An 18325-nucleotide genomic window follows, 5' to 3' on the forward strand; every position below is an offset into this window, starting at 1 on the left:
TAATTCAGAACATGGCAACAGAGTACAAAAACAACTATTTAAATAAAATAAAATATTAAAATACAAGTAAAAACAGTTAAAAGCATTTAACTCCATAGTAAGGGTAAAGGTAAAGGTTTCCCCTGACGTTAAGTCTAGTCATGTCTGACTCTGTGGGTTGGTGCTCATCTCCATTTCTAAGCCGAAGAGCCGGCGTTGTCCGTAGACACCTCCAAGGTCATGTGGCCACTGGCATGACTGCATGGACTGCCGTTACCTTCCCGCCGGAGCGGTACCTATTGATCTACTCACATTGACATGTTTTCAAACTGCTAGGTTGGCAGAAGCTGGAGCTAACAGCGGCCGCTCACGTTGCTCCCGGGGTTTGAACCTGAGACCTTTCGGTCTGCAAGTTCAGCAGCTCAGCGCTTTAACACACTTCGCCACCGGGGCTCCTTAGAGTACAAAAACAATCATTTGAATAAAATAAAGTATTAAAATACAATTAAAAACAGTTAAAAAGCATTTAACTCTATAGTAATGGTAAAGTTTTCTCCTGACGTTACGTCCAGTCATGTCTGACTCTGGGGTTTGGTGCTCATCTCCATTTCTAAGCCGAAGAGCCAGCGTTGTCCATAGACACCTCCAAGGTCATGTGGCCACAGGCATGACTGCATGGAGCGCTGTTACCTTCCCGCCAGAGCAGTACCTATTGATCTACTCACATTTGTATGTTTTCGAACTACTAGGTTGGCAGGAGCTGGGGCTAACAGCGGGTGCTCACTATGTTCCCCGAATTTGAAACTGGGACCTTTCAGTCTGCAAGTTCATCAGCTCAGCGCTTTAACACACTGAGCCAAGTAAATCGCGTGATCTGTAGGCGTAGTCCGGGCTGTTCCATTAGTCAGTTACACATCTTTTGTATCTATCATTGCACCAGATTTCCGAAGGCTTGGTCAAAGAGCCACGCCTTCACTTTTTTGCGGAAGGTCAGGAGGGGGCCACCACCGAGAAGGCCCTGTCTCTCGTCTCCGCCAATCACGCCTGCGAAGAGGGCGGGACCGAGAGCAGGGCCTCCCCAGACGATCTTAAACTCCAAGATGGTTCATAGAGGGAGATACATTTGGACAGGTAAGCTGGGTGTTCAGCAGATTCCAAAAATGAGGGAGGAGACACACAGTCGGGAAATAGGCTTCAGGTGTGGGAATGTGCTTCCGGAGGGACGCCTGGACCCACATAGACTGAGACCAGGGGACCTCTCACATTAGAGAATTATGATACTATTATTCCACTGTGGTTCTGTCCTATTGAAGGGACCATAAGCCAGAAAATAGTAAACTTTTGCCTATGTAGCTTTGTCGCTGCATGTGCCCCTCCCTTGCTGTGAGCTGGTGCCTTTCTCCAGAAAGTTCCAAGACCAAGTTAGCTTGAAATAAACAAGTTAGGTCATTGGTATCACTTGTGCCAAGTGGGTGTGGAAGGTGAGGAAGACCCTCAGCCATTGGTCAATTTTAGATAAGTCAAAGATATATATTCTTTGTTAACTATGGAAGCTTGGAATCGGCAGTTTAGGGAGCCAGGGAGCACCAGGATCCGGTCCTTGGAACATCGTCCGTGCATCAGTCCAGGCTTCCTCAGGAGAGAGGCAGGCTGATCTGGAAAGGCCTTCCCTTGATGCTCAAAGTTTTGAAGATTGCTGCTTTAGTCAGTTGTGCCACCTGCCTGCCGTGAGTGGAGTTTCCTCTTTTTTTGACAGCATTCTTGAATCCCATCTTTTTCAGATCATGGATGCCAATTCACAGGCGAGAGAAGGCAGGCCTAAGAGAGGAGGAAACTGGCTTGAACTGTAAAAAGACAAACGGCAAAGCAATTTCCATCCAGAATTCCTCAAAGTTTCCATAGTGAAAAATTTCCAATACAAATCTCATTCTCACCGTATGTACCCTGTTTCCCCGAAAATAAGACAGTGTCTTATATTAATTTTTGCTCCCAAAGATGTGCTAGGTTTTATTTTCAGGGGATGTCTTATTTTTCCACAAAGAAGAATTCACATTTATGGTTGAATTTTTTAAAAAATGAAAATTTATTATTTACTGTACAGTAGTTGTCATCACAAACCAGCATAACCAAACTGTGAATCCTTTCAACAATTTCTATATTATATTTGATTGCTATACTGTTTTAAAATTACTGTTTTAAATTTCTGTTCGTATGTAAATTTATGTTGTTGTTGGGCTTGTTGTTGTAAGCTGCCCTGAGTCCCTTCTGGGAGATGGAGGTGGGATACAAGAATAAAGTTATTATTATATTATTATTTCTTGTTACTATCTTTATTTCCATGTACAACAATCTATGGTATGTACATTTACCGATCCTGCATGCTCCCAAACAAAACTTTCCTAGGTCTTACTTTCGGGAGAGGCCTTATATTTAACAATTCAGCAACACCTCTACTAATTTTTTAACTTATTTTTCAGGGATGTCTTATTTTCAGGGAAACAGGGTATGTATAATATCCTGGTACAGTCTACATCAGTGGTTCCCAAACTTATTAGGCCTTCCGCCCCCTTTCCAGCAAAAAAATGACTCAGTTCCCCCTGGAAAGGTGGCGTGGCTTAGAGGGATGGGCGTGGCTCCTGATCAAGAGGGCGGGGTGAGCCTCTCCCCTAGTCCAAGATACAGGGCTGGGAGGGGAAGTGGGCGGAGCCACAAATGGGCGGCCAGGACTGGGATGGGCGGAGTTACAGGCTCTGAGACAGGGCTGAGCTTCTATCCCTGTCCTGCAGCGCCTGCCAGGACACAGGGGGTGAAGATAGAGGAGGGGGCGGGGCCTCTTCCCAAGTGCCTGATTGGGCCGCCCCCATGTTCTAACAAGCGCCTCAGGGGAGATATAGAGGCTCAGCCCTGTCTCACTGTATTGAGAAGAGGCCCCGCCCCTACCCCTAGCCCTGCCCTTTAGTCCTGAAAGGCCTCTCAGGAGAGGTATAGAGGCTCAGCCCTGTCTCGGGCTCTTGAGAAGAAGCCACACCCACTCCTCTAGCCCCGCCCTTTAGTCCTGAAAGACCTCTCAGGAGAGGTATAGAGGCTCAGCCCTGTCTCGGGCTCTTGAGAAGAAGCCACACCCACTCCTCTAGCCCCGCCCTTTAGTCCTGAAAGACCTCTCAGGAGAGGTATAGAGGCTCAGCCCTGTCTCGGGCTCTTGAGAAGAAGCCACACCCACTCCTCTAGCCCCGCCCTTTAGTCCTGAAAGACCTCTCAGGAGAGGTATAGAGGCTCAGCCCTGTCTCGGGCTCTTGAGAAGAAGCCACACCCACTCCTCTAGCCCCGCCCTTTAGTCCTGAAAGACCTCTCAGGAGAGGTATAGAGGCTCAGCCCTGTCTCGGGCTCTTGAGAAGAAGCCACACCCACTCCTCTAGCCCCGCCCTTTAGTCCTGAAAGACCTCTCAGGAGAGGTATAGAGGCTCAGCCCTGTCTCGGGCTCTTGAGAAGAAGCCACACCCACTCCTCTAGCCCCGCCCTTTAGTCCTGAAAGACCTCTCAGGAGAGGTATAGAGGCTCAGCCCTGTCTCGGGCTCTTGAGAAGAAGCCACACCCACTCCTCTAGCCCCGCCCTTTAGTCCTGAAAGACCTCTCAGGAGAGGTATAGAGGCTCAGCCCTGTCTCGGGCTCTTGAGAAGAAGCCACACCCACTCCTCTAGCCCCGCCCTTTAGTCCTGAAAGACCTCTCAGGAGAGGTATAGAGGCTCAGCCCTGTCTCGGGCTCTTGAGAAGAAGCCACACCCACTCCTCTAGCCCCGCCCTTTAGTCCTGAAAGACCTCTCAGGAGAGGTATAGAGGCTCAGCCCTGTCTCGGGCTCTTGAGAAGAAGCCACACCCACTCCTCTAGCCCCGCCCTTTAGTCCTGAAAGACCTCTCAGGAGAGGTATAGAGGCTCAGCCCTGTCTCGGGCTCTTGAGAAGAAGCCACACCCACTCCTCTAGCCCCGCCCTTTAGTCCTGAAAGACCTCTCAGGAGAGGTATAGAGGCTCAGCCCTGTCTCGGGCTCTTGAGAAGAAGCCACACCCACTCCTCTAGCCCCGCCCTTTAGTCCTGAAAGACCTCTCAGGAGAGGTATAGAGGCTCAGCCCTGTCTCAGGCTCTTGAGAAGAAGCCACACCCACTCCTCTAGCCCCGCCCTTTAGTCCTGAAAGACCTCTCAGGAGAGGTATAGAGGCTCAGCCCTGTCTCAGGCTCTTGAGAAGAAGCCACACCCACTCCTCTAGCCCTGCCCTTTAGTTCTGAAAGGCCTCTCAGGAGAGGTATAGAGGCTCAGCCCTGTCTCGGGCTCTTGAGAAGAAGCCACACCCACTCCTCTAGCTCCGCCCCCTGTGTCCTAACAGGCACCTCCGGTGCTCAACCCTGTTTCCGGCACTTGGGAAGAGGCCCCGCCCCTCTCCTGGCCCTGCCCCCATGTCCTAATAGGTGCCATCACCGCCCCCCCTGGATCGCTGCAGTGCCCACCAGGGGGAGGTAAAGCCCACTTTGGGAATCACTGGTCTGCATGGCTGAATGCTTAGCAAAGCTGCAAGAAACTTCCTCTCCCTATTTTTGTTCCAATAGAACAATTGCAGGAAAGAAAACATTGTGAATGGGGCATGATTTGCTTTTAATAAACAGACAAGGAAAAGACTCTTCCCCTGATGTACGTGTTCTTTCACTTTGACAACTTCTGCCATCTTAACCGCACGCTTCGGTTGCTGGTCCACAGGTTTTCACCTCCCTGGCAGAGCCCCACACCCAAAGTCCCTCACGTTGTGGTCAGAACAAAGCACCGCATAGGTCATGCCCCATGCAGAATGGCTGAGGGAGCCGAGAATGCGTAGCTTTGAGAAAAGAAGGCTGAAAGGGGCACAAGAGCTGTGTTTACATACAGTAGAGTCTCACTTACAGACTTTCAAGTAATCTCAAATGTAGTGGGTTGCTGTGAGTTTTCTGGGCTGTCTGCCCATGTTCCAGGAGCATTCTCTAATGATGTTTTGCCCACATTTATGGCAGGCATCCTCAGAGGTTGTGGTTTGTTAGAAACTAGGCAAGGGAGGTGTGTGTGTGTGTGTGTATATATATATATATCCATCCATATATATGGTAACGGCGCTCCATGCAGTCATGCCAGCCACATGACCTTGGAGGTGTCTACGGACAACGCCGGCTTTTCGGCTAAGAAATGGAGATGAGCACCAACCCCCAGAGTCAGACATGACTGGGCTTAATGTCAGGGGAAAACCTTTACCTTTACCTTTTATATATATATATATATATATATATATATATATATAGAGAGAGAGAGAGAGAGAGAGAGAGAGAGACACTAGCTGTGCCCGGCCACGCGTTGCTGTAGCGAAGTATGGTGGTATGGGAAATAAAGTATTGAGGAATTGGTGGTAGTTAAGGTAAAGGGTAAAGGTTTTACCTTACATTAAGTCCATTATAAATGGGTTATATAGCTGTGTGGAAGGGCCTTGAGTCTACACTGCCATATAATCCAGTTAAAATCAAATAATCTGTATTTTATAGGCAGTGTGGAAGAGGCCTAAGTGAGGCCTAACTCTGCCTGTCCCCTGGGCTGAATGGGTTGCTAGGAGACCAAGTGGGCAGAGCTTAGCTTTCTAACTGGCAGCAATTGGATAAAAACAATTACTCCTCTCCCTCTAATTAGGACTTTATTTTTCTTTTCTTTTTGTTGTATGAACGTAGAGGCATGGATGAGGGGTTGTGCTGCCAAGTTTAGTGTTGCTGGGATGTGTAGTTTTGTTGTTTTGTCCTAGGCCGAAATTTCATTACCCTTTTATATATATATAGATACACACACACACACTACAGAAATCAAGTACAGTAGAGTCTCACTTATCCAAGCCTCACTTATTCAAGCCTCTGGATAATCCAAGCCATTTTTGTAGTCAATGTTTTCAATATATCGTGATATTTTGATGCTAAATTCATAAATACAGTAATTACAACATAACATTACTGTGTATTAAACTACTTTTCTGTCAACATGATGTTTTGGTGCTTAATTTGTAAAATCATAACCTAATTTGATGTTTAATAGGCTTTTCCTTAATCCCTCCTTATTATCCAAGATATTCGCTTATCCAAGCTTCTGCCGGCCTGTTTAGCTTGCATAAGTGAGACTCTACTGTATCTGAAAGGATGTCAGATTGAGGAGGGGGTAACATGGTGTCCTGCTGTTTTAACTGTTTTATGAATTTTGAAGATGATGATTTCAAAATAAAACCCAGTATAATCTTTGCAGCGTTCCACCCACTCACTCTTAGACCTTGCAGTTCCATCCTTCTGCAGGCACCCCAGCCTGCCTGCCTGCCTGCCACCAGAGCTTTAGTTATATCAGACCTTGGGAAACTAATTTGCAGTTCTTTGGCCTGAGCACCATTCCTACCTTTTATTTATTTTTTCTTTCACCGCCTGCAATCGCTTTCTCCTTTCTGCCCAAGTCTCGGCAGTGAGCCAACTCCCTGCTCAGCCTCCCGGGTTTTTCCAGACCAGAGGACGGCGAGAGAGCCTGCGTTTGTGTGTTGTTGAAATCTATTTTATTTATTGCAAGCCTGCAGCTTCTAAACAGCAAGCCCTGCCACACACAGCAGCCTGACTTTTCATTTTGCCAAAAGGATGGGGGGCTGCTCTTTCGGCAGCTTACAGAATGATTAAGGAAAATATTATGTCTTCTTTCTCCCCTTCAGTCGCCTGAGGCCTCTAGTACGACCAGCTCTTAAGGTGGTTGGCATCGTGTCTCCAAGCTTCACTTGCCCGTTTGAATCCATACTTGGGAGAAAGGAAAGCCCCAAATTACCATATATACTCGAGTATAAGCCGACCCGAATATAAGCGGAGGCACCTAATTTTACCACAAAAAAACTGGGAAAACATTGACTCCAGTATAAGCCGAGAGTGGTAAATTTCAGAAATAAAAACAGATACCAGTAAAATTACATTAATTGAAGCATCAGTAGGTTAAATGGTTTTGAATATTTACATAAAGCTCAAATTTAAGATAAGATTGTCCAACTCTGATTAAATCATTATTCTCATCTTCAATGTAAATGTGCTTATGTATTCTTTTAATAATAATAGAGTAAATTAATACATGTAATAATAATAATAATAATGGAAAATAATACATGTAGTAATAAATAGAGTAAAATAATAAATATAATAATAATAATAAGATCAGAGTGAAATAATAAATGCATTAATAATAATAAAATAGAGTACAATAAATGTAATAGTAGCAACAATAGAGAAAAATAATAAATGTAATAATACCAACAATAATAGAGAAAAATAATAAATGTACCATATATTCTCAAGTATAAGCTGACCCAAATATAAGCCAACCAGGACCCTCACCCGAGTATAAGCCGAGGGGGGCTTCAGAAATAAAAATAGATACCAAAAAATTACATTAATTGAGGTATCAGTAGGTTAAATGTTTTTGAATATTTACATCAAGCTCTAATTTAAGATAAGACTGTCCAACTCTGATCAAATCATTATTCTCATCTTCTTCAATGTAAATGTGCTTATGTATCCTTTTAATAATAATAGAGTAAAATAATACATGTAATAATGGAGTAGAATAATAAATGTAATAATAATAAGATCAGAGTGAAATAATAAATGTATTATTAATAATAAAAATAGAGTAAAATAAATGTAATAGTAGCAACAATAATAGAGTATAATAATAAATGTAATAATAATAGAGTACAATAATAAATGTAATAATAATAGAGTAAAATAATAAATGCGATAATACCAATACTAATAGAGAAAAATAATAAATGTACCATATATTCTCAAGTATAAGCTGACCCAAATATAAGCCAACCAGGACCCTCACCCGAGTATAAGCCGAGGGGGGCTTTTTCAGTCTTAAAAAAAGGGCTGAAAAACTAGGTTTATACTCGATTATATACAGTACCACTGAGAAAGCCAATAGGAATCCCAGACTGGCACTGAGAGTCAGCGGCCGAAGATGGCATTTGTGATCTGCTACTGAAGAAACTCCAAGACCAGGACTTGGGAAAGCTACCTTTTGTTTACAACACGCATAATCCCTCATTTGGCCAAGGCGTCCTAGGAACTGTACTCCAAAGGCACAATTTTTCCATGTTCTATCCAATCTTTTTGATGGAAAGCCTGATAAAGACAAGACCAAGAGCCATCTTCAAAAATCTGATCTGCTGCAAAAGATGGAGTGAGCTCATTTTCTGCTAGCTACTGAACCAATGGATTTAGACTAAAAGAGATTCCTGATGGTCAGCGCTCTTTGTCATTGGAACTCTCCGTATCCACTGTTTTTGCATTCACGGATTCCACTATCTACAGCTTGAAAATATTTTTTCTTAATATTTTTAAAGCAAACCTTGATGGCGTAATTTTATATAAGGAACACCATTTTACTATGCTATTGTATGTGATGGGACTTGAGCATCCATGGATTTTGACATCCAAGTGGTGCTGGCACCAAATTCCAGTGGATACCAAGGACCTGCTGTTGATTTCTCCACCTGGGGAATCAAGGCAGCTAACAAGGCAGCTATCTTGATTGCATCCTTGGTGAGGATTCATGAGAGTCTTCTTGGTGGCTACTTCCAGACTAAGGAGATCTCTGCCAAGGCATACTCAGTTGGCCCCATCTCTGTCAAAATTTAATCTTTTAACTGGTCGGGTACTGCAATAGATACTTGCACTACCCAACTTGCAGCGAATACTTGGGTTCTCCCCAAGCCTTTTCCTCCCTGCCCTTTCCTCCCCTTCCTCTTCTCTTTTTGTGGCCGAAAGTACAGATGGGAAAAGCTTGGATCCCAAAAGGGTGAGCATTGGTTTGGCTTAGAAATGGAGATGAGCACCAACCTCCAGAGTCGGTCACGACTGGACTTAACGTCAGGGGAAACCTTTACCTTTTACTAATACAATGTAATAATAATAATAATAATAATAATAATAATACATTATTATAATTGTATATTTATATTACATGCAATATTACTAATAATATTGCAATGTAGTTGTATAGTACAATATAGTAATATATAGTGCTTATATAGTGCTTATATAGTACTATACTAATAATATAATTTATTGTATGTGTATATAATTTGTAAGCCGCCCTGAGTCCCCTTCGGGGTGAGAAGGGCGGGATATAAATGTCGCTAAATAAATAAATACATTATTGACTGTGGTGTACATTGCTCTTTTCTGTTGCTTATATTCTACTGACAACTGAGTGAAAGTTAGAAAGAGACCAATTGTGACAAAGATGGTGTTAAGCTAAGCAAACTGTCTATTCTACACTTGTGTTGAATGAATTATTCAGGAGGGCTGACCTTACCATCAAGCAGTATAAGGCAGTGGCTGCAGGGGAACAACAGTGGCAATCTTCAGACCTTGGCCCCTAAGTTGCCCCCCTTAAATCCTTCCCTTCCATTTCAAACATGGTCTTCCTTTGGGGGGCAGAAATGTTTACTTGTTCCTGGCCAGCTTTCTCACCTAGTCATTTCTGTTAGGAAGTCACAGACAACATTACTGGGAAAGATCCTGAGCAAATGAATGTACAGAAAAACAGCCAGATCAAGCCTCATACTGCTGTGACCATTGTGCTGTTTAACGATGCATTTTAGTGCCGTCACAATACTTTCCTTAGCAGAAAATGAGCAGACACTAGGGTTAGAAATAACATTTCAAAATGCTTGAAAAAAATAGTATCAAGAAACCCAGAGAAGGCAAGTGAATTGTGAACAGCACGGTTTTCAAAGTCTTTTCTGCGGTAAGAAGAAATTTGCTAGAGGCATTTGTTACTTCTTTCACTATCGAATTACATCTCTGATTCTCAGAAAAAGGGAACAAGAAGCAGGAATGCTTAAGACAGAGCAATATGTAACCTGTTTTGTGTCATCTGTGTTTAAGTCAGATTCAGCATCCAGTGCTGTTCTCTTCAGCACGTAGACATGGGATGTAGAGGAAAGATGTAGGGGCAAAGAAACCCCCCTATAAAGACCTCCCCTTGATGAAGCAGGGACTCAGGTGCCTGAGGAGGTAAGATTGCAAGGTTTTCCGCATTAGACTGAACCCTTTATTCTTCTCTGCTGCAGTAGGCAACTGTGTGTGTGTTGGGATGATCCTGGCAGAAGACAAGAACATGTGTGCAGCTTAAGCAAAGGACAGATTTCTCATTTATAGACTTTTATTTAGCAGATATGGTTCAGACATGGTTTTGCCACAAATGCATAAAAAACACACTCAGCAATCTCTTTTGTTATATAAAACTTTCCCATATTCTTCTCACTGATAATCATAGGTCCACGAAGAAGCGGGTAACCTGGGAGTGGTATTCAGGCTTCAAGTAATCTGCCAGCTCCCCTTTGCTGACCCAGACATAGTCCCTTTTCTCCTTATCCAAGGGCAGGTGGCTGTCCTGCAGGAAGGCTTTGAAGAAGAACACCTTGGCTCCTACGTTGCCCTCTGTCCGCACTGCCCTGGGAAACTTGTATTTGTAAACACCGCACGGGGCATTCCCTAGAAACCTGGCTCCAGAGGGGCTTCCTTGGAAGTTTGCAAATCAAAGAGAAGGAAAGGAAAAGCAAACATCCATATCAGAGCAGGCAATACAGTGAGAAGAGAACACTCCATACACAATCATCAAAGATGCTATCCCTAACCTTTTCAAGGTCAGGTAACGACCAACATTTTGGATTGGTATCATTTAGCAGATACAGAGATTGACAAACGTTCATATATACAATATCCTGCACACCTGCAAAGAACGTTAACAGACTAGAGAGATGGGCCAAAACTAACAAAATGAAGTTCAACAGGGACAAATGCAAAATATTTCACTTCGGCAGAAAAAATGGAATGCAAAGATACAGAATGGGGGACGATGCCTGGCTTGACAGCAGTGTGTGCGAAAAAGACCTTGGAGTCCTCGTGGACAGCAAGTTAAACATGAGCCAACAATGTGATGCGACTGCTAAAAAAGTCAATGGGATTCTGGCCTGCATAAATAGGGGTATATTTATTTATTTATTTACAGCATTTATATTCCGCCCTTCTCACCCCAAAGGGGACTCAGGGCGGATCACATTACACATATAGGCAAACATTCAATGCCTTTTTAACATAAAACAAAGACAAGACAAACATAGGCTCCGAGCGGGCCTCGAACTCATGACCTCCTAGTCAGAGTGATACATTGCAGCTGGTCGTAGCTGGCTTGCTCTCCAGCCTACGCCACAGCCCAGGCCCGGGTATAGCATCTAGATCCAGGGAAGTCCTGCTCCCCTCTATTCTGCCTTGGTCAGACCACACCTGGAATACTGTGTCCAATTCTGGGCACCGCAGTTGAAGGGAGATGTTGACAAGCTGGAAAGCGTCCAGAGGAGGGCGACTAAAATGATCAAGGGTCTGGAGAACAAGCCCTATGAGGAGCGGCTTAAAGAGCTGGGTATGTTTAGCCTGCAGAAGAGAAGGCTAAGAGGAGACATGATAGCCATGTACAAATACGTGAAGGGAAGTCATAGGGAGGAGGGAGGGAGCTTGTTTTCTGCTGCCCTGCAGACTAGGACACGGAACAATGGCTTCAAACTACAGGAAAGGAGATTCCACCTGAACATCAGGAAGAACTTCCTCACTGTGAGAAGGGCTGTTCGGCAGTGGAACTCTCTCCCCCGGACTGTGGTGGAGGCTCCTTCTTTGGAGGCTTTTAAGCAGAGGCTGGATGGCCATCTGTCCGGGGTGCTTTGAATGCGATTTCCTGCTTCTTGGCAGGGGGTTGGACTGGACGGCCCATGAGGTCTCTTCCAACACTACTATTCTATGATTCTAAGGTTGCATTTTTCTTACTTGGTCAGATAATTCTATACATATTTAAGAATAAATAGATTCCTGGCTTACATAGCCTACAGCGTCCAAGCAGGAAAACAAATGCCAAGTGTTTAGATTAATGCTACACAAAAAAATCAGCATCCTGGTGTGTTTCAATGCCTACCTCCTTCCCAAAAAGTAGACATCATTGCAAGCCAGCTGATTTGGGCATACGAGTCCTAACTTTTTGGGGACAACAAACCGGGATCCTGAGTTTGGATATAATGTAGGAATGAAGGAGATACATATTCTGTTTGACTTGCTATTACTTAAAAGTGCAGCCATTATTTGTGATCATTACAGATCCTCCCGCTGCTTCTGTTTATTGAAGCCCGCAATTCTCAAGATCACAATATTCATTTAGAACTTCCCTTGGATTAAAACCAGACTGCCTTAAAGCCGCCCACAAATAAGTACATAAACCTTAAAAACAACAGCAGCAATTAATGTGTAACAGACTTGGAGTGTGAGCAACACACTACGCAGCAATTACAAACGAGGAAGGGAGCGGGTATTTTGATTGTGATTTATGCAACTTCATCAATGTAGATAGACTTTGCAGCCACTGAGAAGACAACTTCCTCTATTGAGATGACAGACAAGAGAAAATAAACAGAGAAAGGAGAAAACCAAAGGAAGATTATTTTGTACCCACCAAAAAAAACCCCAGATAGGTATCTAACTGACCTGAGAGGGCAAACAGAGCCCGTTCTGCTGTGGCTCGCAGTGTCTCCCCATCTTTCCACTCTGTTTGGGGCAAGAGCCAGATCTCCTGGTCTCCAAGCTTTTGCTTAACCAGCAGGAGCAGACTATGGTCCAGCTTCCTGCTCAAAGACGTCCGATCGTTGTTTTTGTCAGCATCTAATCAAGACAGAATGCCAGAGTCACAGATGTCAAGCCAGTCAGGGAAGAACAAATCCAGATGTGGTTCCAAGAGCCAGATGGAGCCATATCAAGAAGCAAAACTGTGCATGTGTTGCCTAGACAACAAGTTAGCTAGGTGTCACTTTACTGCCTGAATGAATACATCATCCTTTGCACCTTTAGGAGATTGGCAAAATGATGTATTCTCTCTTCCAAAAGGTCATTTGAATTGTTCAGTGTCTAATTTCAACATCACTACTTATTAAAATTGTCTTTCAGATTGCAGGCTTCTGACAGTGAGCGGAAAAAACTCCCAGGCGCTGCAAAATTCTAAATTGCATGACCTTTTGGCAACATATGTCTCTAAAAATAAACCTTTTCTCTTTGAGAAGTCTCCAGGTCAATTTATGAATCATTCAGGCAAAATACCTGGATTTAGTCTGACGTAGTACCAGTTGTGGCAATCAGAGAATTGAAATTAAGTTTTTAGATGCTCTGGGATATGGCAGTCAGACGTTTAATCAGGATCCTAAGTGGCTATCCATCTGGTCTCCTCTTGTGAACGGAAATTACGTCCAGGGAAACAAGTGGTGAAATTATAACACAGTTGATTCTTTCTGCCCAGAAAAGGCTGCTCCATTTGCATGGACAGATGGGCTGTTAATATCAGTATTATCATGATTATCAACATGTGACTTATTTGCAATAGTGAGCCAGATAAAAAGGAAACAATTTTTGTTCTGGGACCTGAAACAATCCAGCCCCATTTGCAGTGTATGGCTTGAATCCAATTGCTAGTTCTAACTGCAGTAAGTAAGATTTACTTATGTGTTGACTCAACGTTCAAGAACTGATTAAATGGGACTATTTTAGTGTGATTAGCCAATAGGAGTTACAGAATCATGGAACTGGAAAGCATTGCAAAAGTCTTTATATTGCAGTTCACTGCTATGTAGAAAAAGTGTAAGGACAGTATGCATTTAAGTCTCTTGATTATTATTATTATTATTATTATTATGTGCATGCACACATGCTCAAATGCATGTTTCTTGTGAAAGGATGTTACTTTCTCTAATTCTCCCATGCAAAACTCCACTTGTCTTCAGAAACATCCAGCTTCTGACTCAATAATAGTAGCTTTCTTCCCAGTATCTTATTCTACTTCCACCAAATCAGAAAATAACAATAATGTTTTTTCTATATCATCTGCCTCTCCATATGGCCTGAGGCAGAACACAACACAGTTAAATATACATCTATAAAATCAAACAAAAATTAAAAAAACAATACAAGCAGTCCCTGAGTTACAAACAGCTGACTTACAAATGTTTCCAAGTTAAGAAAGGGAGTGAGACAACAGGAAGTGAGAGAAATCTACCTCTTTGGAAGGGAAATCCAGTCTTGAAAGAGTTACTATCATGGGGAAAAGGTGTCTTAATGGAAGCTTTCTCACCAATCCTTGTTACCACTACAAGCCAATTCTTTCAATATCCAATGATCACAGGAACAGAAACTGGGATGAAATCTTCTGAACAGGGGTGCAAACAACAAAGGAAATGCCACAGGGATGTTAACCCTTCCCTATGCTAGCCAAAGTTTGTGTGTGTGTGTGTAGATACACACAGATATGGTTGGAGCTACACTTTAAAAATGTACCAGTCCCAACTTATATAAAAATTCAGTTTAAGAACAAACAGAACCTCTCTTGTTCATAACTTGGGGACTGCTTGTAAACATAAAAAACAATATCCCAGCAGAAGCACAAAGTGGTACCTGTTGTGCGAGAGGCAGAGTTAAAGCTTCGGAGTTTCTGTTCCCAGGCGTCTTCCAGATCTTGTGCCAGAACAATCTCCTTCCCAGGTTCATCCTCGTCCTCCTCCTCGTTTCTGTCTTTCCTTCTCCGCAGGCGTTCTTCCTCTGCCAAGCAACGGATCTCATGGTCTGAATATAGGCTTTTCTCCACTTCAATCTAGACAAAGAAACCAAGATGTCAGACCTAGAACCTCTGGAAAGAATCCTCTCTGGTTCTCTGGAAATCTGAAAGATTTTAAGGAGACAAAACCAAGAAATTACAGATTCTCAGGTTCAAACATCACTCTGATTATTGGTTTAAAACCTCTCTGGAATGGTAAACCGTGCTCTCTTGCAAAATGAGTGCCAATGAGAGGACACAAGAAAAGCCTTAATTGGTAGTTCTTCTTAATTGGACTACTATTCCATGGCTTCATCTACATTGCCATATAATGCAGTTTGAAAGTGAATTATATGATCAGTGTAGAGTTCCATAGAGTTCCACACTGGGCCCGGTTCTTTTCAGGATCTTGATCAATGACTTAGATGAAGGGTTAGAAGGCAGGATCATCAAGTTTGCAGATGGGACCAAATGGGGAGGGAGAGCCAATACTCCAGATGACAGGAGCAGAATTCAAAACAATCTTAATAAATTAAAGATGGTTGACCAAAACTAACAAAATGAAATTCAATGGGGACAAATGCAGGAGACTCCACTTAGGCAGAAAAAAGGAAATGCAAAGAGACAGAATGGGGGGCGATGCCTGGCTCGACAGCAGGACATGTGGAAAAGATCTTGGAGTCCTCGTGGGGAGGAAGGGGAACAGGAGCCAGGAATGTCATGCGGCAGCAAAAAAAGTCAATGGGGTTTTGGCATGCATCAACAAGAGCCTAGTGCCTAGATTCAGGGAAGTCATGCTCCCCTTGTATTCTATTCTGCCTTAGTCAGACCACTTTACCTGGAATCACAACTGTGCCCAATTCTAGGCACCGCAATTGAAGGGAGATGTTGACTCTAAGCTGGAATGTGTCCAGAGGAAGGAGACTAAAAGGATCAAGGGTCTGGAGGGTCTAGAGAACAAGCCCTATGAGGAGCAGCTGAAAGAGCTGGGCATGTTTACCCTGCAGAAGAGAGGCCCACCAGGTCTCTTCCCACTCTAGGATTGTATGATTAAATGAGTGCCAACGAGAGGGCATGAGAAGAGCCTTAGTTGCTGGTCCTTCTTAATTTGACTGCTCTTCCCTGGCCTCATTTACAATGCCATATAATGCAGTTTGAAACTTTTTTTTTCTCATGTCAGGAGTGAATTGGGAAACTGCAAGTCGCTTCTGGTGTGTGAGAATTGCCCAGGAGACGTTGCCCAGATGTTTGATTTTTTACCATCCGTGTGGGAGGCTTCTCTCATGTCCCTGCATAAGGAGCTGGAGATGACAGAGGGAGCTCATCTGCACTCTCCCTGGGTTGGATTTAAACTGGCAACCTTTAGGTCAGCAACCCAACCTTCAAGTCAGCAGTCCTGCCTGCACAAGGTTTTAACCCACTGCGCTCCAGTTGAAACTGAATTGAAACTGAATTATATAATCAGTGTTGAGCACACATAGGCCCTTCGGGTGTTTTGGACACCAATTCCCACCAACCCTTACTGTCTTCTAGAAGCAATTAAAAATATGGCTGTTCTGTTGTGCTTTTGAGTAGACAAGTCCGTTATAACCTGGTCCATATCTACACTGAAACTTGTCCTGCTTACTTTTTAGTTTGATTCCCATTCAGATTCATCTTCCCTACCTGTTGTATCTATTTGATGTATGTCCTATTTGTAATAGACACTCCCTAAATCAGTTTTGATTATTGCCCAGATGTTATCCTATATTGGACCTTTAATGCCTGGATGATTGTTTAACATTTTAACTACAGTAGAGTCTCACTTATCCAACATAAACGGGCCGGCAGAACGTTGGATAAGTGAATATGTTGGATAATGAGGAGAGATTAAGGAGAAGCCTATTAAACATCAAATGAGGTTATGATTTTACAAATTAAGCACCAAACCATCATGTTACACAACAAATTTGACAGAAAAAGTAGTTCAATATGCAGTAATTCTACGTAGTAATTACTGTATTTATGAATTTAACACCAAAATTTCACGATGTATTGAAAACATTGACTACAAAAATGCGTTGGATAATCCAGAATGTTGGATAAGCGAGTGTTGGATAAGTGAGACTCTACTGTATGTCGATTTTAACTATGACTTGTTTAAATTGTTTTTAAATTGTGTTGCCCGATGTCTAAATTGTTACTTTATGATTTTATGTGATTATATTGGGCTTGTTCCCTGTGTGAGCTGCTTCGAGTCCCCTGCTGGGGAGATGGAGGCGGCATACAAAAATAAATGTATTATTATTATTAGTAGAGTCTCACTTATCCAAACCTCGCTTATCCAACGTTCTGGATTATCCAACACATTTTTGTAGTCAATGTTTTCAATACATCGTGATATTTATGTGCTAAATTCGTAAATACAGTAATTACTACATAGCATTACTGCATATTGAACTACTTTTTCTGTCCAATTTGTTGTATAACATGATGTTTTGGTGCTTAATTTGTAAAATCATAACCTAATTTGATGTTTAATAGGCTTTTCCTTAATCTCTCCTTATTATCCAAAATATTCGCTTATCCAACATTCTGCCGGCCTGTTTATGTTGGATAAGTGAGACTCTACTGTATTATATATATATATATATATATATAAAAGAGTGATGGCACCAGGGCAGCGGACAAAACAACGAAACTACAGGCCCCCCAACCTCGAAATTTGACAATACAACCCATCATTCACGGCTCTAGGTTGATACAACAAAAAGAAAAGAAAAATAAAGTCCTAATTACAGGGAGAGGAATAATAGTTTTTATCCAATTGCTGCCAGTTTGAAGGCTAAGCTCCGCCCACTTGGTCTCCTAGCAACCTACTCAGCCCAGGGGACAGGCACCGTTAGGCCTCACTTAGGCCTCCTCCACAGATTATCAGATTTGAACTGGATTATATGGCAGTATAGACTCAAGGCCCTTCCACACAGCTATATAACCCATTTAGAATCTTATATTATCTGATTTGCACTGGATTCTCTTGACTCCACACTGCCATATAATCCACTTCAGTGTGCATACTAAACATAAAGACTACCATACAATAGACATTCTATACCACCACTATCTCAATAATTTCTCACCAACACCACCAGAAAATGCCACAGCAACGCGTGGCTGGGCACAGCTAGTTATTATATAATTAAATTGATACAGGAGACATGGTGGAAAGATGTCTTCCTGGCCCATTTTGCCCAATGTTCCCTTGGGGGTAACTCAAAAGAGAGAGAGACCCATCCCCGGGTTGTTTCCCAGGCCTTGATTATGTGGAAGCAGTTAAAGCGCTTCCAAACCGCGTTAATCCGGCTGTGCGGAGGCCTCCCCTCACCTGCTGCACCAGGGCAGCCATCTCCGCTTCCTGAGGCCTCAGGGCCTGGGTCAGCAGGGGAAGCCTCTGCAGGCACAGCGCCCCGAAGAGCCGCCATCTCGGCCCCGAAGCCCCGGAGAGGCAGCGGCGGGAAGGAGGGCTCCGCACGGCGGCAGAGAGCAGCAGCCAAGCCGCCCGGCTGAAGGGCGCCGCCATCTTGCCTTGGCCCAACCCCCGGCGCCGCAAATAGGAAAAGGCGGGGCCTCGGCCTGCGCTTCCGGTCTTGGCCTAGCTCTAGCCAAACA

The 18325-nt window shown here is 43.4% G+C and overlaps 1 protein-coding gene across 1 annotated transcript; it reads right to left on the minus strand.

Annotated features, from left to right (window-relative positions):
- Positions 1–10204: 10204 nt before the first annotated feature.
- On the minus strand, positions 10205–18280 carry mrpl46 (mitochondrial ribosomal protein L46). The gene is made up of 4 exons (XM_003226549.3): positions 18042–18280; positions 14539–14734; positions 12589–12762; positions 10205–10581 (listed from the first exon to the last, which is right to left on the minus strand). The coding sequence occupies exons 1-4, from the start codon at positions 18234–18236 to the stop codon at positions 10331–10333; spliced, it is 816 nt and encodes a 271-aa protein (XP_003226597.2). The 5' UTR covers positions 18237–18280; the 3' UTR covers positions 10205–10330.
- Positions 18281–18325: the final 45 nt, after the last annotated feature.

This window comes from Anolis carolinensis, unplaced genomic scaffold (assembly GCF_035594765.1).
Source record: "Anolis carolinensis isolate JA03-04 unplaced genomic scaffold, rAnoCar3.1.pri scaffold_11, whole genome shotgun sequence".
In the NCBI taxonomy this organism is placed as follows: domain Eukaryota; kingdom Metazoa; phylum Chordata; class Lepidosauria; order Squamata; family Dactyloidae; genus Anolis; species Anolis carolinensis.